Below are 24205 nucleotides of genomic sequence, written 5' to 3'. Positions count from 1 at the left end.
GAGGTGCCAAATACCTTTCAAGCCTGGCAGAGGGCAGAAATGAAGGGCAGGGTCTTGCAAGGAACTTGCTGCAGGCTGCAGCGTGAGCTGGTGGGAAAGGCAGGACCTCCCAGTCCAGAGCCCCGACTTCCCTCTGCAACAACCGAGATGAAACTGTCTGGGCAGGGAAGAGAGGGGGAAACACAAAGGGGTTTTATTTTCCATTTCTGAGCACTGCTTTTGACCAGCTCAGCAGGGTTATGAAGAGGTGCCGGGGTGGCAGCTGATCCGAGGGCACCTCCTCACCCTGCAGCCTTTGGAGATGCTCCGGCTGCTGGAAGGGGAAGAGTGGAGGCAGGCATCAGCCCCAGCGGGACCCCCCCTTTCCCACCGGACCCCGCTGCCGAGTTAATCATTCGGCCAGCTCCTGCCTGGCAGGCGGCAGGCTCCCCGTGCAGGGAAGCGTTTTTTCGGTCCCGACAGCCGTCCTGTGCCGTGACAAAGTCCTCTTCGGTGGCGTCACATCAGTGTGAGCTCGAGGGATGCCCTCCAGCTGATCTTGCAGTTGAGGGCGAGGACGGCTGGCGTGGTCGTGGGGCACAAGCGAGGATGGGCACGCCAAGAACCCTGCTGCTGCATCAGCCACGCAGGATCCCAGCAAGGACGAGCCTCGAGCCCCCGTCAGAGCCGCCTGGGTGAGCGGTTGGGGCTTTCAGCAGGCCAGCACCAAACCTATGGACCAGTTTAATCCAGCAGTCCAGCTGCCACTGCGAATGCCCCCTGCGCGGGTTTGCACGTCAAGCCCAGTCACCCAAGTTCGATGGACTGAGACGGGTGTCCCTGCTGCTGCCCCGCTTGCAGCGCGCGGAGGGGTGAGCGGGACGGGATTACTGCTGGAGATGCACACGCCATTTGCCACGTGTTTCGACGAGCAGACGCGCTCTCGGTACGTGCTGCGTGTGTTGCGCGCACGCAACACCGGGAAAAAAAGCCTTTGCTGTTGGGTTGGTGCTTGGTGTGTAGGGTAGCACTGCGCGTCGGTGCGTATGTGAGCAGACGGTGCTGCAGTGAGGGTGTGTAAGCGTACGCAGTCTATATGTGCACAGAAAGTGAACAGATGCTGTAAATCCTGCTGAAGAAGGGCTGGACTGGTAGAAACTGCTAGTGCGTGACTTAACCCGCTACGGCAAAGAGTAAGGAGAAGGAAACCAGGCTGGCTTGTGGCAACGAGGATTTTGGCTTAATATTTATTAGTATAAAAGCTTCTAGACTACCCCCATGATAACCACACTCGGGCCGTCCACGGTGTGCGCATCCCAGCCTTATGGGATCGTCGGCAGCACCTTTCCCAAGGAGCATGGGACAATCTGACCCCGGTTTTCCCTTCGCTCAGGAATTGATGGCCGAACTTCTATTGCCACCAGACCATAAACAGCATCGGAAAGTCTATGAGAGCAGTGGGACTGTGCCTGAATGGGATTGAGTTGTTCGCAGCCCAGCCTTTAATTAATCCTAATAAATAACAATAAAATGTGATAATCACAGAAATAAATCTGAGATGTGAAGCTCCTGCCTGCGGCGACGGTCTAGTTTAGTTGATCATTTATAGCACAGCTGATGGTGCGGAGGCTGGAAGGTGCCGCCTGGGACATGAGATGCTGGGGACAAGGCAGGGCCGCATCAGCTTGTCTCCTTGCCCAGCCTCAGTGGGAGGCTTTTGCACCCAGTTTTAAACCTCAAGCTAGTTCCTGCAAGCTGATTTCCAGCTTGGTCTAGCCCGTAGCAGAGACAAAACTCTTCAAAACCCAGAGGGATCTGGGAAGTGCTGAGTTAGACTTGGAAGAAGAAGATAAAACGTCTAAGGATGCTTGATGGTGGGCCGGTGTCGTGGCACAACGTGTGTGAAACTCCATCAGGTGGCCTGGATTTGGGAAGGCGGTTTCTCTAGGGTGGGCACGCCCTGAGAAATTCGGTGGTGGTGGAAGGAGAAGTGAGCCCGGGGGGGGGGGGTCAGCTTGGGCACAGCCCCAGGTTGGGCCACCAGGTTTGCTGGGGTGAGCCAGGCTTAGTCCCGTCCCCACCTCCCCGCGATGGAGCTTGTACCCTGATAATTGCAATGAAAGCGGCAATCAGGTTGGTAATTTCGCTGAGCTCTTTTCAGTTCTAATTAACATTATTCATTTCTTGCGTGTCCTGCTGGGTTGAGACAATCTGTGCTCTCCAGCCCAGCCCGCTGGAACACCAGCGATCTGCATAAGAGGCAACAAAAAAGTGTTGTGTGCCAATTACTACACTTCAGTAATTAAAAACCTCCTTCCCCCCACTGCCGGGCCACCTCCTCTCCCGTCATTTTCTGTGTGCAAACTCGCAAAAGCAAAGAGAGAAATTCAGGAGGGCATGTCATTGCTGGCGTGTGCCATCTGTGTCTGCGCCAAAAATGCAGGGAGGTACCGGGGGCGGTATGAAGCGTGGGCAGGATCAGTGGTCAGGGCGCTCAGCCGTGGCACCCTGTTGCTTATTTATTCCCGATACTCGATTGTGGCAGCTGCAGTTTGGTCGTGGGCTCTTTGGGAGCAAGTCTATGTCTGCAAAGCAGCCTGCTCCCCTCCGGCCAGGGCTGGTTTGTCCCCACCGAGGGCTTCGGTGGCATTTTCAGCCCTGCTCGTCTTTGTGCTTGTGTTACCCGAGGTGGCAGAAAGCTTACGGCGTTGCTTTCCCTCTTCCCATTTCTGGCTTTGGTCGTTGTCCCTGCAGCCAGGCAGGCTGTTGGCTGCACCCCTGTGCCCTTCGCATGGGGTGCGGAGGGTACAGGCACGAGGACTTCGACCGTACGAGCTCAGCCCCTCAGGCTGCGGGGATGCTGGCCGGTTTGGGGGAGAGCAGCCAGTCCCTAATGGACCAGCTTGCTTGTAGAGAGCGGATAGCAAAGCCGAGGAGCTTTGGCCGCGGGAAAAATCAACGAGTCTGGAAAGGGCCGCACCAGCCCGCGCCTGTGTCCCCTTTGTGGCCACCCTGCGTCGTTGACTGGGGAGCGTGGGGCGAGGGCACGAGCGGGTTGGGACAGGCAGGGAAGATGTACGCGCGCAGCTCTCACCTTCGGTTGGCGCGTGCAAACTGTCTTAAAGTGCCCAAACTCCGTCGCTTGTGGTCGTTTTGAGGTGCCCTCGGTGGCAGCAGGGAGCAGGGGGTCTGGGGCAGAGTGAGGAGTTAGCTCTGCAAGCCGTCGCTCCCTACCCCCAGGATGCCACAGCAGTGGTGTGTTAGCAGCGTTTCCACCTCCCGGAGGAGAAGCCCTGAGGCTTGGGGCTCTGGGTTTAGAGGGAAAGAAAAACAGCAGAGAGAGGGAACAGCATCGTTGCCTCCTTGTGCTGACAGACAGCAGTTTTTCACCTTCCTGGAGGAGAAGGCCTTGCCTTCTGAGCAGGAACATAACCAGGATTAAGGATCTTGAGTGAGCAAATTACCTCATCTGTGCTTAATTATTTTTACATCTTCTTTTTGGAGGCGAGCGCTGTTTTCCGGCACCCCGGGGACCTCTCTCCCCCCTCCCTCCCTGGCACGTCGTGGGCCGAGAGGGAGGGCGAGAGCTTCCAGCGAGGTAGAAGAAGCGTCTCGGGGGCTTCGCACCTCGCCAGGAGCGGGGTGGAAAAGCAGGAGGCTGCAGGCTCGGCGGTGGCTTTGCTCTCCACCTGCGCTTGGAGCCTGGCTTCCCGGCCAAAGCCAAAGGTTTTCCGCTCGGCTGCTCGCGTGCGGGAGAGGAGGGCTTCCCATCCCTGCGCCGGGCTTCTGGAGAGAGGAGTTGCTGGAGGAGGGAAAGGGGGAGCAGATGGAGGGGCTGGAAGAGCATCGGGTCGCTGCAGCGAGCCTCGGCTGCGGGGACCCCGACCGGCGCTTGCGCGAGGAGGACCAGGGCTTAGCACGGTGGGTTGGAAGGAGTGTGACCCGCCGTCCCCTAAATAGCACTCTGTATCCAGAGGTCAAGGTGCATCTTTCCCAGGAGCTGTTTCCACGCTTCATTATATGTGTGTATATATATATATTGCCTCAGGAGCTTTAGGAGGTAAGGAAGAAAATAAAATAAAATAGCAACTTTAAGCTTGCAGATCCCAGGGACGGAGAAGCGTGTCTAGGTGATAAGAAGAGTTTGTGACCGAGTGCTGTGAAGGGCGAAAGCACTTATTTCACTGTTGCCTCATGCGTTACCTGAGCCCCGTTGCTTTTCAAAAGCACTTAAATGCCCATATGATAGAGGGAATGCTTGGATTGCACACTGTCTGCCTCCATTATTATCCAGGGATCTCTAAGCTGATGCATTTCACAAAAAAAAAACGGCGTGGAGGAGGAGAGAGGAAATACATATTTTTAGTTCAGCCTGCTTACAGGTCCTCAAGGATAATCTCCGCAGAAAAGACCGGTTTGAGAAATTCAAGCCACGTCTGGCTTCTCGTCACCCAGTCCTTCCCTGCGATACGGCTTTGGCAGCGAGGGTGGACACCCCTGTGTTCGTTCAGAAGTGCCGCTCGCCGCAGCCACGGGAACCTATTTCATGGCATTGCAACGGGCAGGCCAGAGCCAAGCACCAAATATCCACCTGCATTTTATTCGAGCCCCATAGGTAGCAGAGCTGATGTTCCGAGTACGATACACTAAAACCATCCTCTGGGAAGAAATCTCAAGTTTTGTTCAACTTGAGCAACTGAACTCTCAGGTTTTGCTCAAGTTGTAATGCAGCTGAGAGCAAGAGCCAAGTTCTTGGTGTTCAGCCCAGGCTGAATCTATTGCGCTTTTTTATGTAGATAATAAAAATCTGCTCACATTTAATTTATTATTATCGTAATATCATTATGGAACAGCAGTAAAATTGTTTAATTTATCGGATGTTTTTCACACCAGAAAGGAGGATGGTGCAGTAGCTTGGGTACTTGCCTAGCAAATCAGCAGGGGAGTCCTGGGCTGCAGACTACTCGTCTCGCCTTGGGCACGTCCCCTCACGGTCATCCCTAACCTCCAGATCTTGTGTGTTGAGGCCGAGTGGGTCCTTCAGGCTCCTCCTGTAACGACTGGGACCAAAGAGATACCTCCAAAAAGAGGCTAGATGAGACAGCGTGACCCAGGTGGGTACCTGTGTCTCCGCTGGCATCGGTAGCGGACACGGGAAGAGAAGTCGCCCGCCGGTGAGGAGTCAGCTCACCCTGAGAAAAGGACACAATCCCTGAAGTGTCAGGATGAGTCCGCACGCCACAGATACGTTCCTCCTTGCCGTTAACTCCCCTGCTAGCGCAGTCTGGCATGTATAGCTCATTGAGCCCCTTGCATTCGTTGAGGTTACCCCGTGTGAAACCTCCCAGAGGCTGCCGTGCTCTTTTTCAGTGCCTCCGAAGTTAATTTGCATCCCAGCCGCTGCACAAGTAATGAAGTAGATTGGGGAGAATATAAACAGTGGATCTTAGGCTGAGTGGTTTTATGCAGGGACATTATCCTCCGTCGCCGGCATCCAGCAAAGCGTGGCTAAGTCCTAACGGCTCCGTAATCGCAAACTTGCTCGGAGAGAAGCGGGGTTTTGGCTGGCTTGGGTGGCTGCAAGTTTCTGCTGCCTAGGGAAGGGTTTGGACAGCGGGCAGCCTCTAGGCCCTCTCCTCTTTGCTCATCTGGAGCCAATTGGTTTGAAACGGAGCGTTCAAACCTTGCTTGGGGATGTGGGGGTGGAGGGTTACAGGGCTGGCAGAGACCTTCGGGAGGAGCAAAACTGGCCCCCGCTAACGTGGACAGGAAAATAGCGTCCTCCAGGAGCAAAGTCTCAGAAGAGAAGAGGTTTGCACTGTGTTGTCTTCTGGGGGGGCACAGTTTGCAAATGAGGCTGGATGCAGAAGACTTCTACCTCCAGAACATCACTCGATAAGTGGAATGCTTAGCAGGGCTAAGGGGCAGTAAGTGAGGGAGACGCAGCGATGCAGATGATGGGCAGGGAAGGAAGAGCTGACAGAAGGGACAAATGGTAGGAAGCTCAAGGTTTCTCTTTAGAGGTGTGTCAGAGCTGGGTTTCTCCTGAGATAAATTTTCCTCTCTCCTTTGTGAAGCAGCGCAAGCTGCTTTCCCGGCTCCGCTTTGCATTTCTTTGCCTGGCTGCAGGGATATGAAGGTCTGCGGAGAGAATGACAAGTTATGGGTTTGGGCAGGAGGTAGCAACCTGCATCCTCCCGAAAAAAACCCTGTGGTTTGGACTCAGGGTGGAGGTTTTGGCTCGGCTCTGGTTGTCTCCGAGTTTGCAAAGGAGCAAATGGGAACGGAGGAGCAAAAGGTCCTTTGGTGACTGGTGCCGGGCGGCTCTGACCTCCCTACATCTGAAATCGTTGTGAAGGTCTCGGAAAAATCTCTGGCGCCACCCGTTTAGGTGGATATCGGTGCCCTGAGCACTGCAGGTAAAGCGCTGACGTCGTCCTCTTTAGACACTGAAGGCACTTGGTCTCTGCAACCGCTGCTGGCAGCAAAGCTAAAAATAGTGCCAGGAGGACCGGGGAGGGGGCTGCGAAGGGGGAGCAGAGTGCCCAAAACCAGCGTGCTGACGGGTCACCTTTCTGCCTCTCCCCAGGTGCTCCGTGGACAACCGAGTCACCCGAGTGGCCTGGCTGAACCGCAGCAGCATCCTCTATGCCGGCAATGACAAGTGGTGCTTGGACCCTCGGGTGGTGCTCTTGGCCAACACCAAAACCCAGTACAGCATCCAGATCCAAGATGTGGACGTGTACGATGAGGGCCCCTACACCTGCTCCGTGCAGACAGACAATCACCCCAAGACATCGCGTGTCCATCTCATCGTGCAAGGTAAGAGGAAGGGAATTTGTAGAGGGGTTGGGCTCGGTGCTTTGATTTCTGTGCCTCCTTTTCGCCCTACGTCTTCTCCTACGTCGAGCACGCAAGACAACTTGGTGCAAATGTAGAGGCCGATCAACGGGCTTGGAGAGTCCCAGTGAAGCTGGGCAATGCATTTATCCAACTTTCTTGGAGTAGTCATGGGGCTCTGATACAGCCAGCTCTGCCTCCCAAAGTAGTCACTGGCAAACCCATGTTGCTGTTTGTTGTTGTTCTTGCATTTTGATGGGGTTTTTTGTTTTCCATGCTGGAGGCAATGCTTGAAGTCAAACTCGTGTTGGGGGAAAAGAGAGAGCTGGCAGATTTGTGTACTTTGCGGGGGTGTGTGTATGCCTACCAACAATATGTGTTTGTGTGTTGAAACACTGTACTTCTGGGAGGAGGAGGAGGAGGAGGAGGAGGACGGCCGGCATGGGGTGGCGGAGCGAGGCTGCGCGGTCCATGGGGTGCGTACGTGCGCTCTTCAGGAGGCGTACAGGCACACGTGGGCTCTCGAGAGGGGACATACGAGCGTGGCCGCACGCGATGGTCAAGCAGATGGGTGTTCATGCAAGATAGCTCCCGTGTCCGTGCTGCAGGACTTGGTGGGGACGTGCGCTGGGCAAGGGGGAGCCTGCGTGGTGGGACATACGGGGCCCACTGCTCTCTTAGGGAGGCAGTCTGGGGGAAGATTAATGGAAACTGTCTAATCCCTTGCTAGCAACCTTTTTTCCTTCTTCTGTGATTTGGCCAGGAGCCCTTTTAGCATGACATACCAGCTTGAGTATTGGAATCTCGTCTCGGGCTAATTTTCGAATGCTGATGGGTGTATTGATTTGGAAACAAGCTGGGTTAAAAAGGCATTGGTCTTGTACACAGAGTCGGGTTGAGCTAATCCACCGTCGATATGCCAGGCCTGAGCGTTATTGACAGCCTAATGAATAGAAGGGGGGGAAAAAACCCCAACTCAGGGCCTTTATTTCCCCCCTCCCTCCCTTCCCATTTTCTCTTTTCTCTTTGAGCAATCGAGCAAACTAAACAGAGCCGGACTTTCTCCATCTCCATTAACCGCGGAGAGAAAGCGGATGCATTGCCAGCCCGGGTCCTTGCTGTTTATCTTGCAATCTGTTATTACCTGCCTGAGTTTCTTAAGCCAAAGTCGATCACGCGCAAGTTCTGAAGTCGCTATCAGACGCTGGGGTGATGCAGGACAATTTCTATCTGTTCTCTTCTGCTTCCCGTTTCCTCACCTAAATTTCCTGTATCGCCAGGCATCCAAGTCCATCCCTCCTTGCCTTGCTATATCATTAGGAAGAGATGTTTGGGTACTGGAGGAAAAGGTCGTATCTTAACTCCTTGCAGCGGTACAGTTAAGTACTGGGGGATTCGGTGATGAGCTCAATCCTATAACTGCTGACTATCCTCACCACTGCCAATAGAAATACTGGCTCTCAGGAGCAGGCCCCCTAATTTCAAGAGCTATTGCTTGGCTCACCCAGCCCTTTCTTGGGTGGAAGGTGGCAAGAGCGTAACGCGCAGCAACACGCTGGAGCGGGACGTGAAAGTGAATACTGTGTCCAATTAAAGGGAAGCCTGCCTTAATGACCCCGATTAAAATTTGGCTGGGGTGCCAGGATTAACTCTCCCGCCTTGGAAAACGGGCCCAATAAATACGCAGGCCAGTATAATCCTGTCCTAAATGACGTTCAGCTTGTGGGAAGCGGCACTAACCCCTCCCTCCCGGGAAAGCAGGGTGTCTGAGCGCCAGATTCGAGGGATGTGCCAAGTTGAGCACGTGGCTGTGGGACCTCTTGCCCCTTCCCGCAGCCTGATACGAAAGGAGAAGCGGTGAGAGGAGGTGGGAGAGGGGGGGGTCTCCCCTTTTAAACAGGGTTAGTCCAGGTGCGGCCAGAAAGGGAGAGGTGTGCAGGTTGCTCTAAGCAGGTCCTGACTTTCCCCTTGCTGCACAAGGAAAGGGCCTGGGGCGCAGCTCTGGAGGCAGGAGTACTCCAGCCTCTCAGGATGCAATTAAATCGTGCCCCGGGGCAGGCTGCGCTCTCCAAAGGGACTGGCCGTGGTGGGCTATGAGCTCTTCCCATTCCAGCCGGGATGTCAGCAGCCTGCTGCTCCCCTCGGCAGGCGTGACGGGTGCGTATGGGCTAGGGTCCGAGCGCCCTCAGCCCGTGCCGTGCATCCCTCCTTCTCCCCGGGTTTAGGGGATATCGCTGGGAAACGGCCGTGGACGGAGGGAGCGAGGAGCTGGGGCATCGCTGGTGTCCACCAAGGGCTGCTGGAGGCGGCGGTGGTATGGGGGAAAAGAGCAAAAAAACAGAAGAGGGATGGGGGTGAGAGAAGGAGCTTCCTTTAGGGTATGAGGGTTGGGGATGGTCCCCCAAGGCAGCGGGCGAGGATCGGCTAGAAACCACGGGGAGCCAAGGATGTCCATGCTGCAGCCAGGGAAGCGCTGTACGTTTATTTCTAGGTTGACTGTATTGATGGCTGAGATCCCAAAATAGGTGGGTAGAAGGCACCTCAAGAGCTAATTTAGCCCATCCCCCTGCAACGAGGCAGAGACATCGCTGGCAAACACGTTTGAAAGCTATTCTTGAAAATCTTTAACAAAGCAGGTTCTTCAGTCTCCCTAGACGATCTATTCTACTGCTTCGCTACCTTTATAATTAGAAAATGTATAGCTAATATCTAACTTAAACCTTCTTTGTTGCAAATGAAGTGGAGTTTTTCCTCAGCCTATCCCCAGAGGATGCGGGGAACAATTGATCAATGTCCTCTTTGTAACAACCTTTTGCTTTTGGGAAGGTTGTTATCGTGTTGCCCCTTAGCCACCTTCTTTCTGAAATGATGCAAGCCCCATTTCTCCTACCTTTCCTCATCGGTCAGGCTTTCAGAAACACTTGTCAGTCTTGAAATCCTGCTACAAAAGGCAAAAGGTGATCGCTGCCGATCCAGGAATAGCAGGTCGGTGCATCTCGCCTTCCCGCTGCCTCTGTGCTAATGTGGGACAAACGAGCCTGGGAAGGAGCCGACAGACCCTTGGCATTGAATGCATCAAAGTTCAGACCTGCTATTTCGGGGACAGCTTTAAACGAGGTCAGGCTCGGTGTTGGTAATGCCAAGTTGATGTGAGCCAACAACATAGCTGCAAAACGTACAAGGAGGTTCTCGGCACCTGGATCTCCCCAGGAAAGAAGCTCCCAGACTACAGCTGGACCTAAAATGAGCAGCTCGGGGAGCGTCCATGTCAGTCGGCAGCGTCTGGAAGGTGGTCCCTGCCCGTCCCGCTCACTCAGCCCTCATTTCTTCTTAGGAGGAGGTGCCGTAAGACCAGACAAAGCACGGGGGAAGCAGCACTGCCCGCGTTCGCAGGAGTCTGCCTTGGACCCTGGGAAGAGGGAGGTGTTTCTGGGTGAAAATCCCAAAGAGGCAAAATCCAGGGAAGTCCTACTTGCCGCAGGCAAGGTCTGAACTTGGAGGGACGCAGAAACCCAGAGCGAGAAAGAGGATTTGGGCCCCGTTGACCTCTGAGGAGCGATGCTTTCCCTTCCTCTCCTCTCCCGTATCCCACTCTGGTTTCCTTAGCGAGTCCCACTTCTTGCCCCTGCAGCAGCATCGCAGGCGCAGCCTCCCCCCTTCTCCCCGCAGGACACTTCAAGCTATTTAAGCTGTTCTCTGGGTTCCTGGGTTTAAAAGAGAGAGGCGAGGCAGGAGGAGGAGGAGGACGGTGTCTGGAAAGCTCTTATTTGTATTGATAATAAGCCGTCTCCAACGCGTGCCTGCAAAACACTCCCACTGCCTTGTAAGATGCATTAAGGAAAGTTGGCCTTATCTCGGCGCGGGAAATGGACTTGGGGAAGGAGGCACAGAGCCTGCCAGAGTTTAATCTCACTTAGGCACACAAATTTGCATGATAGAAAATGGTGGAATTTTAGTGCTTAGAAAGAAAGAAAGAAAGAGAAGAGAAAAAAAAAAAAAAAAAAGGCAGGCAACTGGGGGATATTAGCGCTTTCCCCGCTTCTTTATCAGTTTCCTTGGCCCTATCTGGCTCTTTCTGTTGTCACTGAAGCAACTAATCACCCCTCCCCTTTTGTTTGGTGTAAATGAGTTTTCCCACTCCTTCCCGGGCCCGGGTTAATCTGCAAATCCCTGCCTTTGTTTGGGAGTTAATTACCTGCTCGCCAGAGTCGGAGGGCTGCGGGCGCAGGTGGCACAGGGCCGCCCCGGTGGCGGGGGGCACACGTGGCGTGCCGGCGGCACCTCGCTCGGCGCCGAGGCCGCCCCGGGAGCATCGCTGCCAAGGTGTGCGCCGGCGAGATAAAGCCGCCGGTGGGGTTGCGGCGCCCGAGCCGGCTTTGTTTCAAGCGCCGAACTCTGCCCAATTAATTTTCCTTTGATGCCATAAGCCCCTTTCACTCGTGGGAGCGTACGGATAACTTTTTGCGGCCGCTTTTCTGCCTTACGCCAGGGTGCGTGGGAAACGCCTGCCCTGCCGAACGGAGGGGCAGCGGTTCGCGTGGCGGCACAGGCTGAGAAGGAAGGATCGGTGCCCGCAGTCGTCGTCACTCTTGTCAAAAAGACCTCAAGGTGGCTTGCAGGGAAAACAGAGTAGGTGGGAATGCGTTGCTTGTGCCTGGCTTTTTTTTTTTTTTTTTTTTTTTTTTTTTTTGGCCGGAGATGCTCGGAGCATTCCTGACCACCCTCCACCCAGGAGCTTTGGCACCGCTGCTGGAGCCGGGGTGTCCGTGGGGCTGAGCCTGTCCCCCCCTGCACCACCAAAGCCACTGGTGCTGGGGGCGAGGGGGGGCAGAGGGATTTGCTCAGCGGCAGCGAGGGTGCATAGACGTTGGCCACGTATGAAGCCACGGGCTGGAGTTTCACGCTGGGCGGGATGCTTCCCAGCAGAAACCACAGGAGCTGCTTCTGCAATGGGTTTTTCTGGTGTGTCCGCACCTTTTTTTTCCCCCGTGAGAGCAGCTGTCCTTTCTAGAAGCAAAAGCAGGTTTACATAATGCCTTCTAAAAGGCATGCGGAGAGTTTTGAGAGCGTCCCCAAACCGGCGGAGGGGAGGAAACCAGCGGCACAAAATCGAAATCCTCCCTTGCTTCGCCCGCGCTCTCGGCTCCTTTGACTGATGCATTCCTTCCCCATCTCTCTTGTGTTGCTAATCACCGTCCCTCCGTCAAAGCGCCTTTTTCTTTTGTATCAAGGCTGTTGTCGAGGACTGAAGGTCTCCCACGCGCTCTCGCGCACTGTCCTAGTTGTTGGCTTTCTATCCCCGTTTCGCTCTGCCCCCGGGGGAGCATCTCTGCTGCTCCCACACCCATCGCTGCCCCCGGATCTCTCCGTCTCCCTTCCAAGGTTACCAGCCCTCGCTTCTCCGCAGGGGCCCGTCAGCCCAGCGGGTGGGTTTAACCCACGGACGCGCTCGTCCGCGCTCCCTCGTGGAACGGCCCCATACCCGGCATGCGGCTGGGCAGGCTCCCTCCGGCCTCCCCCGAGTCACTTGACCTCTTTGCAAATCAATTTAACATCTGTGAGGCAGAGATAATAATTGTCACCTACTTCACAGGGGGGTTGATGAGGATTAATTCATTAATGTCGACAGAGGTCTTTGAAGATGGAACGCGCTATTTGAGAGCTAAACGTTATTATTAATTAGCAATTATATCATGGGGCAGGAGGGGGGGAAAGCGGAGACTCCAGAGCCCATACTGGAAGCGCTTGCTCCCGGCTCACGCGCCTGCCCTCGCCGCAGCTTCGGGCTGCCCCAGTTACGTGCCCGCTCTCGCTGCTGGAGGGAGGCAGGCGCTCCGCATCCCACTGGGGATGCGTCCCACTCCTGCTTTGGCGCGTCCTCCTTCCCGCGGCGTGGGGGTGAGCCCTGCCGGTGCAGGGGGAGTTCAAAAAGAGTGGGAAGGGATGGGGAGGTGAACGGCGCTCCAGCGCGTTGACCGCTGTCCTCGTTAGCAAGAGAGCAAGTTGGTTAACGGAGAAGTAGCGGTGAAGGGAAGGCGTCTTCCGTGCTCGCCTGGCACCCCGGCGATGCCAGCGGGCCAGGCGCTGCCAGACCCACGGGAAGATGTATCCTGTTCCCGAGGAGAAATAATTGGCAGGAGAACAGAGCGAGGGGAAGGAAGAACCAGTGATTCATAGGACACGCAGACCGTTTTCATTTCCTTCGCGTTTTTCTTTTTTTGCGTACACCAAGGCTGTGACCGATTTCTCCGTTTTTCTCCCCCGGTGAACTGCTAACGCTGTAATCCGGCGTGTTGCGGGCTTCCCCTAAGCGGTGCCGACGCGAACCCTTCGCGGTCCCCGCCGGCTGCCCTGCGCCCTGGTGCCGGGACAGCACATCGATGCCCTCTGGGGCCATTTCCACCTCCTCCCCCCCCCCCCCCCACCCCCGTGGCTCTGCTATTTCCCTCCCCGCCAGCTGCAGCCACGTCCACTTTCGTGGCGGCACGGTGAGCTCGGCGTAACTCTCTTTACTACTCCTTCGGAGAGGGGCAGAGCCGCGGAGGCTGCCCCCTGATCACCCCTCTTCTAGAAAACAAGAACTTACTCCTCCCCGAGCCTTTCTGAGCGCGCGAGCTCCCAGCGGCCCCGTTCACCCGTCTTCTCCAAAGGCTTTCAGGGAGAGGTCATCCGCCTCCCCTGGAGCCGTTCGACAGCGACTAACGCCTTCAGCGGAGCGGGTGAAACCGGGAGGCCAGCGGCACCCTGCACCGACAGCTCTCCCAAGCGGGGGCCGGAGGAGGACTCGAGTCGTCCGCGGGTCTCGCGCTCGCCCCCTGTGTGTGCCGGGTCCCCCTCCTTCCCCGCGGATTTCGCCGGCCGAAGGGGTGGCACGGCAGCACCCGCGCCGCCGGGATGCGTGTCGGGGCATCTCCCCGCCGCCGCGGACGGTGCCCAGAGGCCCGTTGTTTGGTGTTGGTAAAGCCGGTGGGGGTTTAACGAGGTCGCTGCAGTTTAATGCTACTGCGGTAATCTCTTTTGTTTTACTACATTAAAATATTTGCGGTGGAACGGTCGGACCGCTGTAATGCGATAGCGCTACCTTAATGTTATTGTTACCATGGTAACGCTAATGGCGGCTCAATAACATTATTGCAATTTAATCTTGTGACAATAAAATTAAGGGTAGAACAGTGAGACCTCAACAATGTAACGGTACTACAGTAACAGCATTGTTATCGTAATCGCGGGAGCAGAGTCAACTCGTCGTAGTGTAATGTTGGTACCAGCGCTTTATTGTTACTATAGTAACGCGGAGCATCCGCCGAAAGTCACGGCAGGGGATGAATGGGAGGAGACGTCACTGGTGCGCCGGTACTACAGCTACCCCTGGCTTGTCAGTACAGGAAGGTCACGCCGGAGTAAAGTCACCTTACTTGCCTAATTCCACAATTGCCGTGTTTTTATCGGGGCCTTTCTTCTTCTCCCTCCGTTGCCGGAGCTCTTCGGAGCGGGTCTGTTGTTTTAGCAGCAGTAACTCTGCAGGGAAGGATTTAAAGCGCTGCCTCCATCCAGTTCCAGATCCTTCTGCCCGGCGTTTTATAGCATGTGGCTGTTATGGAGCGATAACATTTTATATTTATATGTCATCTTCCATCGTGAAGGATCCCGGCACAAGCCACAAATTATTGCCGTGCTGCAGGGCTCGGCAGGCAACCCGGCGCACGCTGCGTGCGAGAGGAGGGGGTTTCATCCAAGGGCGCCGGAGCTTGGATGAAAGGCTTTGCTGCCCCAGAGAGATACCTGCCGATAACGCCTACCTGCTGGGCACCGAGCCCTATGCGAGCGAGAGTCTCCTTTGGTTCGAGGACTTAATCCCGAGTCCCCAGGCTTTGCGAGACGGGGCGAGGGTCTTTGTGCATGCCGAGCTGCGTGCCCCAGGCAGTGCCCTCCGTCGCCTGGGTGGGCACGGGGAAAACTGCCCCCCTTCCCAGCCGGCAGCGCAGCTCGTATCAGGGCTGGAAAGGCTTGGCGGGGTAGGCAGGCAGCGAGGCTTGCTGCTGCAAAAGGCGTTTATTATTGCAGCGCTGGTGGTTGCAGGGGAGGCTCTGCAGCTCAGCGTCGGTTGTCAGCGTTGCACGCAGCCTCAGGCGTGGCGGTGGCGAGGTTGGACGTGGTTCAAGCAAGCGGTGTCCTGCCCGGGGCCGCGAGATCGAACGTCTTGGAGCATCTGTTCCTCGGGCTCGCTCGTTCAGCCCGGTTTCGTGGGGCTCGCCCCAAATGTGCCAAAAGTCGGCCGAGCGCGGCTGCTGGGGTAGCTGTCGATTTTGCACAAGGCGCAGGTGACATCTCTGTGCCACGCACGGGCTCGCTGCAGTTTTCTCCAGCCTCCAGGGGAGGGAGTCAGAGCTGCCGATCTGTCCCCAGCATCTCGGCCGCATCCCTGCCGCATCCCTCGTGCTGCCCAGGGATGCGCGCTTGCCGTGCCGCCGCGCCTGCCAGCCGGGTTGGATGCCCCAGTTGCTCGCTTGCACCCTTGAACTACCTACACCGCCTTCTCTCTGGCTTGCTAGGCAGGGATTTATCCTCTGCTTTGAGCCCTTGGGCTCCCTCCCGGCTTCTCAGCCCTCGTCCATCCCTTGGCGGCTCTTCTCGGTGCATCCGAAACCTGAATTTGGGTGCGCTGCCGCCTGCTTGCCCGCATTTCACAAGCCCAGCCTCCAGCCCTAGCACAAATCTGGGCCTGTTCCGCGAGGCAGCTGCTTGGCTCCCCTTGTGCATCAGCATTTGATCTCTCTCCATGGGTATTTGGACTCTGACCACCGCTGTAATTCCTTGTTTGTCCTTTAATAAAAGACCCGTGAGCCCCCTTGACACCGGAGCTGGAATCGGTGGGACCTGGGGTGTCCTGCGTGCCAGCTCTTCGTGGCAATCTGGTACTGCATCTGTCCTGCCAAACCGGCTCCTCCGGGAGTTACGTGTTTGAAAACACGAGCAGCGGCTCATCTCCCATTCAGTGTTTTTCTCCATCATTTGCTTTATTAAATATTGATTTTCTGTTGCATTATTAAACCTTAAGTCCCGAGCATAAATTCAGAGTTGATACTTTAATCTGGCTCTTCTTTTTGGCCTTTAGAACTGATTTTTTCTGGCCAGTCCCCCCGGAGGCAAGTCCAGAAGCGAAAGCCTGTTGCAGAGGCTCAGGGAGTCGGAGAGCAGGAGCAGGGGGCTCTTCCCAAGGGAGTTTGGTCTCTTTGGTGCACCCTTTGCCATCGAAGGTGGCATCCACAGGGATCCTGGCTTGCAATCCTGCACAGACCGTGGGTGAAAGGAGGTTGGGGAGGCATCGGCCAGGCTTTTCAGGGAAGTTTGTATGTTGCTGTCTGGGGGAAGGATAGAGCCCTCTCTTCTTTTTTGGTTTTTTTTATAGTGTGGAGGGATTGCAGTCCGAAAGGGGAATTTAGTCTGGAGCCGCTGCGTGGGCAGAGTGGCTGCGAGGCATCCTCCCCAAATGCCCCGCTCTGTTTGCTCCCTAGGGATTTTGCTGCCTCGCTCCACCAAAATTGCCGTGCTCGGGAGCAGCGCTCTGTGCCGGGGAAGAAAGCCGCAGATGGCGGTGCCTTGTCCTAAATGCATCTCTTAAAACGCAGCTCCCGGGCGATGCTGTACAAAGCTGTGCTTTTCTGCCGTACAAATCCCACCCCCCGCCCGGCGAAACCAGAAGTCGGTCTCGGCCAAAACTCCAGGCAAAGCCAGAGGCGTGCGGGTAGCGGGATCGCTGCCGGTGCCAGGCTCGACAAAGCCACCGGCCAGGCGGGAGCGGTGCAGGCGGCCACCGGCACGTCCCCGCTAGCCAAGGTGGGTCGTGTTGACCCGCACCGGCTGGGCCTCGCTCGCCTCCCCTTCCCTATCGGAGAGCTGCACGCAGCCAGCCGCTGCCAAAGCCCCGCGCTGCCAGCAACCAGGTGTCTGAACATGTTTCCAGAGCCAAGATAATTCCGCAGCCAAAAGGGAGGAGGGGAAAGCAGTGTGGCAGCGCTGGCAGGTTCAGAAGGATCAAAAAAAAATAAGGAGGAAAAAAAAAAAGAAAAGAAAAGAAAGGCAGGGGGAGGCTTGCAAACGGCTTTTGGATCCCCATCCAAACGGGGCACGCTGGACGGCATGAAACCCGCGCCTGGCAGCCGGCGCGCTGAGCAGTGATTTAAAACCAGGCTCCCAGTGGCAGGGAAAGAGGCAGAGGGGGAAGCAGATGTGAACACAATGCCGGAGATAAAGGAGAGGCCAAGGGAACAGCTGCCGAAGAGCCGACCCGGCCCTGCCGCCTCCTGCGGCAGGCACCGAGTGCTAGAAAAGCTCCAGCAAATATCCACGAGCTTAAGGATGGGCTGAAGGGAGTCACTGAGCCCATGGGAGAGTGAAGTGGAGGACCAGGGGGGAAACGCGGTGCTTTCTGCGCGGTTTTTTCCTTGGGTTTTGAAGGAGAGGTTGAAGCTCGGAGAAGACGGGTTTCATTGAAACACGGGGAGAGTTGTGATCTTGTTTTGCCCTTCTTTTCCCATCTGTTCTGGTGCTGCAATGGAGGAGAAAGAGATTTAGCAACGGGGAAAGGGGAGGAAAAGTGGGAAGCAGAGAACAAAAAGGCAGGGACCTTTGGAAAAGAGGTGGATATGTGGTCCTTCAGAAAAGACGTGGAAATACGGTCTTGAAAGATTTCTGGTTTGGGTTTTCGGGGTCTGGCTGGTCGTCTGTCTGAGCAGCCGGTGGTGCGGAATAGCAGTGAGTTCCCTCTGCCCCGTGCCTTGGAAACGAGGTGGCTTGCTTTGTTAGTCCAGGGCCGGATCCCTGGAAGAGCCCTACAGCACAGCCCCACCGGCTGCAGGCAAGGGAATGGGGAGGTCTCATTGCTCTAGGTGGACCCATGCTCGTTTTGCGTGTCTGGGTTGCTGATGCCATCTAGCCAGCAGTAGAGATGCCCAGAAGACTTCAGCTCTGCGTTCCTCTCCTTTCCTCCCGTAGCATCTAGCGTAAGACCGGGACAAGGCAGTGAAGGTTGCAGGCCCTGTCCTGGCTTGCTGTCCTACATGAGATGAGCTGAACAGGTCTCAGTCCACCCCGCGCACTGCCAAAGCCTCCCCGTCACCGAGCCCTCGCGGTGAGTGGGCTCCCCAAATTGTACCCGGGGCTGTCCTTGCCTGGACCAGCCTCGAGACGAGGGGTCAACAGAGATGTCTTCTCCATGGTTTGCCCTCCTTGTAATCCCTCCGCCTCCCAGCCGGCCCGAGAGCTTCAGCCTTTGATCCTCCTCCTCTTTTGCAAACACTTCTCTCCGCTTGTGGAATTAAATCTCTCTCGCAGTGTTTTCCTTCCCTATCTTTTCTTTTTGGCCGAGTCTGTCTGAATTTTTTTTTTTTTTTTCCTCTCCTTCAGCAGCAGGGCTATAAAATTGATGGCCTCGCCAAGCTTTCCGAGCTGAACGTTAAACCCTTCCTGCCTTGGCTCCAACAGGAGTTCATTACTTTCTGAAAAGCTTCGTTGTCTGTTTGTGCTCAGATGATTGTTGTTGCGGAGGGGAGGATGCTGTCAGCGGAGACAGAGGAGGAGGGGCTGGATTTGGCCAGGACTGCTTTGTAATCAAACCCTACTCTCTTTCGTTTTAGCAAATTTTCAAATGGAAAATGGCCTCTTTTAGCAAAATTGAAATACCGGCACCCTCCCGAAGGCAGAAGCACAAAACTCGGGCCCCTAATTAACATGCAGCAAAAGGTTGCATCGCTCTTGGAGGCGGTAGGAAAACGCTGCTTTGCAAATTGCCTGCGAGGACGATGCTCAGCCCTGGGCAGGCGGGAGCAGGGGGCTGCTCCGATCGCCCCGGGCTTCATCCCTGGGGTAGGCACGTGTTGCCACACCGCCTTTCTCGGTGAACCTGTCGCAGTCATCCCTCCCCAGCTTTTTCATCCCAGGAGCTGCCCTGGGAAGGGTGAGCCCCGTGCAGTGCTGGCAGGGTCCCTCCGGCACCGGGATTTCCTTGTTCTGGTGCTGGGGGTCACCGGGGGGGTGTGTTTTCGCATGACGCAAATTCCTTTCGGCCTTTTCTGGCAAGACGAAGCAGAAGTGTTTTCTCTGGTTTGCCCTACGCCAATGCTTCTTCTGGCTCCCCGTCTACCTCCATGGTTTTTCGGCACTTAAAACACAGCAAAGCTGAGGTGATTACAAGGATTGGAGATGCAGTGACACTTCCCTGCCAACTAGTAATTGATTTATTAAAGACATTACAATACATTCATGGTTGAGCGTAAGAGTTTCCTTTGAACTCGCTTGAAAATCCAAAGGGATTGTGCCTGTTTGCAAGTACCGCGGGCAGAATAAATCTGCGCTCCCCCATCGCCTCCCCCCCGTGCTGCCGCAATTTCATTTCCCTTTGACTGGCGCGAGTAAATATCACAGCTCGACAACTCCAGTCCAGTGACCGGTGTGATCCAATTTAATAGCATTTAAAAATTCAAAGTGATTGTTAGCCAAATGGAAATGTAAGATTTCATACCCAGCCTGCCTTGGGGAGGAAAGGAAGAGTGAGGGAGGGTGCGGGGGATGTAGACAAATGGAGTAGATAAAAAATAATGGAAAGTAACTTAATTAAAGAGGCTCAAGCCAAGTTAAAAACAGTAATGATTTTGAATCAGAGAACCACAGGTTTTAAAAATGAAAGGGAAAGAGGAAAGAAAGGAAAGGAAACTGTGGATAAAGAGCCTCCAAAATGATTAAATGGGAGGAGGCGGCGGCGGTGGCTTAGGAAGGAAGGGGTAAAAATAGTCCTTCCATCAAAGGTGAGAGCACACGGGGAATAGACGGTGCCGTTGATGAGGCCGGGCATTAGAAAGACAAATAGGGAAATTAAAGGGTGCTCTGGTGGGAGATAACTCTCTGTGGCTTTTCGGGCGTTCTCGGAGGCGCGAGGGTGGCCGAGAAGAAGGCTCGAGGGCTGCGTTTAGGAGAAACGGGAAACGAAGGAGCAGTCCCAATGGAAAAGGAGAACAGCCCCCACGGACTTCGGGCACGCCGATATCCCTGCCTTGCGGTAGCATTGCCTGCCTCCTTTTCCTTTCCTTTTAACTCCATCAAACATAGCCTATTTGGGTTGAAATTTGGTAATGAAATTTTAATTGTCCCTCTGTGCATGCGGATATCCTGCTGCGCTCTCTACAGCCTGATGACTAATTTTTAACCGCAGTGCTCTTGTCTCGTGCGGCCCATTGGAAATACCTGGCCTGGCAGCCGTCCTGGTGCCTTTTCCGTGCTTCCAGAGCGCCGCGGAGCCTGAAAAGCAGGTGCCGACGGAGCATCGATCCGAACGGGTGCTTTTGGGCCATTTGCTCTTTGGGTCTGTACGGTGGGGATAATAACGGTCCCTTATCTCGTGGGGGGGGAGCGTTTTGATGATAGGGTTGTTAATGCCCATGCTGCTGGCGCACCCCGAGAAAGCAGAGGCGGCGATGCGCGCAGGTACCGAGAGAAGCCGGGCGTCTGTGGGAAAGGGTTGTCCTCGGGGCACGTGAGATGAATTAAAGTAGCAGAGACCAACCTTACTTCTACCCTTGCTGAACCTTCTGAGAGCTAAACCTTGCGGTGCTAAGTTCGCTCTTTTAAGGACGTTTTAAGGCGTGGGAAGGACAGCGTGCGTCATCGCGCGGACTCTGGATGGTTGATGTTTGCTCTCCTGCTCGTTTCTGGCAGCTTCGGCCAAGCCTTGGGTTGACCCCCTGGGTTTGGGGCGGTTGGCGTGTTGGGTGGAGGTGGCTGCTAACGAGGTGCCTCGGGTAGGGTGCCGGGTGGGGAGGACTCCACGGGAGGGGTGAGGAAGGCTTGGGGGGCTCTGGGAGCCCGAGGAGGGAGAACCTGCGAGAGCAGGGCTGTGTAAACAAATTACTAAGGGAAGGAAGGAGCGGAGCGGGGCATCTTTGGGAAGATAGACCTGCCTCTGCCGGAGCGATGCATGGGTTCACGAGTCTTGTGTGAAGAGATGTCTTCCTATGGGGACTGGAGGAGCGGCAGCATCTGGAGGCATAAATCGCCTCACCCGTGGTTCGTTTTGAACTGCTGGGCCTTGCCGACCTCCCGCTACACCAGCAAACAAACAAAGGGTCTGGTCACAAGTAGCAGCCTCCGGACCACCTCATCGGAGAACAGTAGGGCCGTGCTCCCCTCCTGATCTGTTTTTTCACCGGAGTCAAAGATGAACGCAGGAAGAAGCCCAAGCAGAAGTAAAGCCTCTGGCTGGAGCACGAGGAGGCACCTGCAAGGGCTGGAGCTCAGCGCACGGAGGGTTTGGGGACAAGCGGCGATGGCACGGCACCTGTGGCGGTAGAGATCGTCTGCATCCAACCCTGGTCCCTGCACCGACGAGGACAACTCTCTGCACATCCAACTCTCGCTCCCCGTCGTGTCCCTCCCCTACGCTTGATGCCGATGCAATGCCTAACCGTAGTTTGCAAGCGGTGATGTCCGGGAGGGCTGGGAATGCAGCCTGCGTTCATCTGCTGTCTCCTTTTTCACGTGTTCATCGAGAGCCCCGTGGGGCAAAGGCTGTATTTTTGTGTCTTGTCGGTACAGCACCGAGCACAGCGGGGTCTGAGGGTGTCCAAGAAGTCGTAGGGGAGCTCAGGAGGGGAGGAAGGATATAAATAGTTAGATAAATAGAGGTGAAAAGGACACAGATAGACCCAGAAGGTACAAATAGACTTCACTTGCAATTCAATCAAAACTGGGGCTTTCACTCGGTTCAACATTAACGCCACGAATCTCGACAGCGTTTGAAGTAAAACCGTCGGGCGCCCGGCGTCCGTCGCAGCGTTTCGGGAAGCGCCGCTCATCCTCCCGCAAGGGCGGGCGAGCCACCGCGCTCTCCCCGGGTACGGGCTGCGCGGCTCCTCGAATTAGATTAGTGTCAGCGTGGAAAGCGTAATCGTAAACACTTTGTGCTCGAGTCGGGGGAGAGGGAGCACGAGAGCGCGGAGATAAGAACAAATATGCGAGAGCGTAGTGTGTTTTTAATGGAAGGGAGATTTATTTCTCTCTGTGTCTTTTTAAGCCTCTAGATAGATCATAAAAAAACCCCAACCCAACCCACACACAACCTGTCTGCCTGAAATAGCCAAAATGTAATTTAAAGAGCATCATTTTAACTACTACTTCACTTCAGAGACACCTGCCCTATATTCATTGGAGATGCAGGCTGCATTAGAGCATCTGATTTATCTTTGGAAAGGATGTTTGAGCTCCTTTGTTGCTGCCGGGTCCCTTTTGATGACTGAAATGGCGCAGGGCTGGTTCGGCGCATCTAGCCCTCTGCGTGATTCCCGCTTCTCGTGGACAGAGAGCTGGTGGGGCACGGGGAGACCCTCCCCGCTCTCCGGGAGCAGGGTGGAGAGCAGGACCTTCACCGTCAGCGTGGGGCATGGCCCCTTGCCCTCTGGCTGGTTTTGGGGAGACGAGCTGAGCTTTCGTGCCGAGTTTAGCTGGACAGCGCACACTGACGGACCAGGCGAGGAGTATCGTGTAAATCGCTGCTCGTTGGTACGGGAGACTCCAGGTTGACTGGGTAGTGTTATTGTTGTTGGCACATCTGCTCGAGATGCGTGCCCTGAACTAGATCCGTGCATCTTGGCTTACGTGAGCCCCAGCTACGCATAAACTGTGGCTAGTAGGACTGTCCCCGTGCAGAAATGTCCCCACCTACAGTTCCTGCGACCGTAGGCTCTGGGTATCTTACCATCTTACGTGCCGTTGTCTTTTTAATAAGCCTGCAAGGAAGAGAAATACTTGTCATTGTGTTGATAGAGAGATGAGGCCCAAAAAGACCAAGCGTTTTGCCCAGAACTACTCTGGCAGAGCAGGGAGCGGTGCAGGCATCAAGCTATCCTTCTCTGCAGCTTATTGACCGGCAGCAAGGAGGTTTTTCTACCATGAAGAGAAAAGGAAATTCCACAAATCGTGATTTTCTCCCGGGGTGTGAGCCAGTGGAGGAAAGGACCCAATGTCGTCCTGCATCCCTCAGGAGATGGCAGTGCAGGGGCTGGTCCCAGAAAGGCCCGAGATCCCGGGCGGCTTGCTTCTGCTGGGGGACAGCTATCGAGGACGAAGGAGCGTGAGGAAAGACCGGGAGAGGAGAGGTATTGTCAAATCCCTAGCTCACCCTTTCTGATCTGAAGTTCACTTGTAATATTTTTCTTGACTCGGGTTGCTAATGCGTTTTGTTCTCCAGAGTGCGCGTGGCCCGACTTCCTGCGCAGCCTTTAATTAGTTTCTGGATGATGACATCTCCACTGAGAATCATCTCGTCGTGTCCCTCCGATCTCGGGGGGAGATAAAGGAATCTAATAAAGACATTCAGCATTTCTAGGTGATGGGTTTGACAAGCTTCGTATTAACAAGAAGTCGCGTTCAAACTTTCTCGGGCGCCCTCGGCACGCTGCGGCTCATCCCCACGCAGGGGCTTTTCCCGGGGGGTCCGACGGAGCCTCCGTCGGCGCCGGGTGGGACGAGAGGGACAGAGCTGGGGACCCCGCGTCCCTGAGCAGGGTGAGACGGAGTCGCTGTCAGTTTGATGGTCATCGTGGAGGTGGTTGTGAGAGAGGCTGTCGTGCCTCGGGGAGAGGTGCCAATAACGGGGGAAAGATGATGCAGGTGTCTTAAGGTTTTGAGATCCTTCAATTTTCTGCTTTTTATGAGGCGTTGCTTGACTTGCAGGGGGCAAATCCCAGGTGGCTCGGAGTGCAAAAACTGGAAACTAGATCCTTGCTCCATGTGGTGTGCGTGGAGCTGAAAATGAGATCTGTCTAGACAGGGAGCTGAACCGTCAAACAGTCCTTGTCCATCTGCGTTTCTTCATGGTTAACGAAGCAAAAACTTTATTCTTAATCCTTTATGGGGTTCTTTGGGTTTTGGGGCGTTGTGAGGTTTTTTTGGGGTTTTGATAATTTTTTTTTGAAAGAGGAGTATGAAGTAGTTTATAACGGAGAGCAGCATCGTTAGACTCCTTTTAGAGAAGGCAACAAAGTCCAGAGCAGTGTCAGGACTTCCTTTGGGCATCATAACGTGAAAGCAGAACTCGGGTCTCGCAAGCCTGAATGATGGATTCTGCCTGCTTTATAAAGCTGCTTATTAATAGTCGTGCTAAGCAAACTGTTGCTTGATTCCCCAGAGGTGTGGGGCTTGGTGTCAGGTGTTTCTTCCTTTTTGGGGTAGGAAAAATTATGCAGATCCCTTCACAGCCTTGAAAGCAGGGGACCAAATCCAGCCAGGCAGCACCCCGGCTCCTTAGGGTAGTGGCAGTCTGGATCCACGTTGGTGACCCGGACCCGTCCAAAAGTCGGGAAAAAGTCCTTGTGCTGGAGACCCGACTCTCTTTTTG

At 55.1% G+C, this 24205-nt stretch overlaps 1 protein-coding gene across 5 annotated transcripts in view; it reads left to right on the top strand.

Annotated features, from left to right (window-relative positions):
• LOC126038705 (protein CEPU-1) overlaps window positions 1–24205 on the top strand; it is a 350563-nt gene that overhangs the window by 291951 nt on the left and 34407 nt on the right. For all 5 annotated transcript variants that reach the window (XM_049800798.1, XM_049800800.1, XM_049800801.1 and 2 more), the window contains one exon: window positions 6569–6801. In XM_049800798.1, the coding sequence (XP_049656755.1) occupies window positions 6569–6801 (233 nt within the window). The remainder of the gene's footprint in view (window positions 1–6568; window positions 6802–24205) is intronic.

Source organism: Accipiter gentilis, chromosome 5 (genome assembly GCF_929443795.1).
Source record: "Accipiter gentilis chromosome 5, bAccGen1.1, whole genome shotgun sequence".
NCBI lineage: Eukaryota > Metazoa > Chordata > Aves > Accipitriformes > Accipitridae > Astur > Astur gentilis.
Note: the sequence above shows the minus strand (reverse complement) of the source record. Positions and strands in the feature narration are given on the sequence as shown.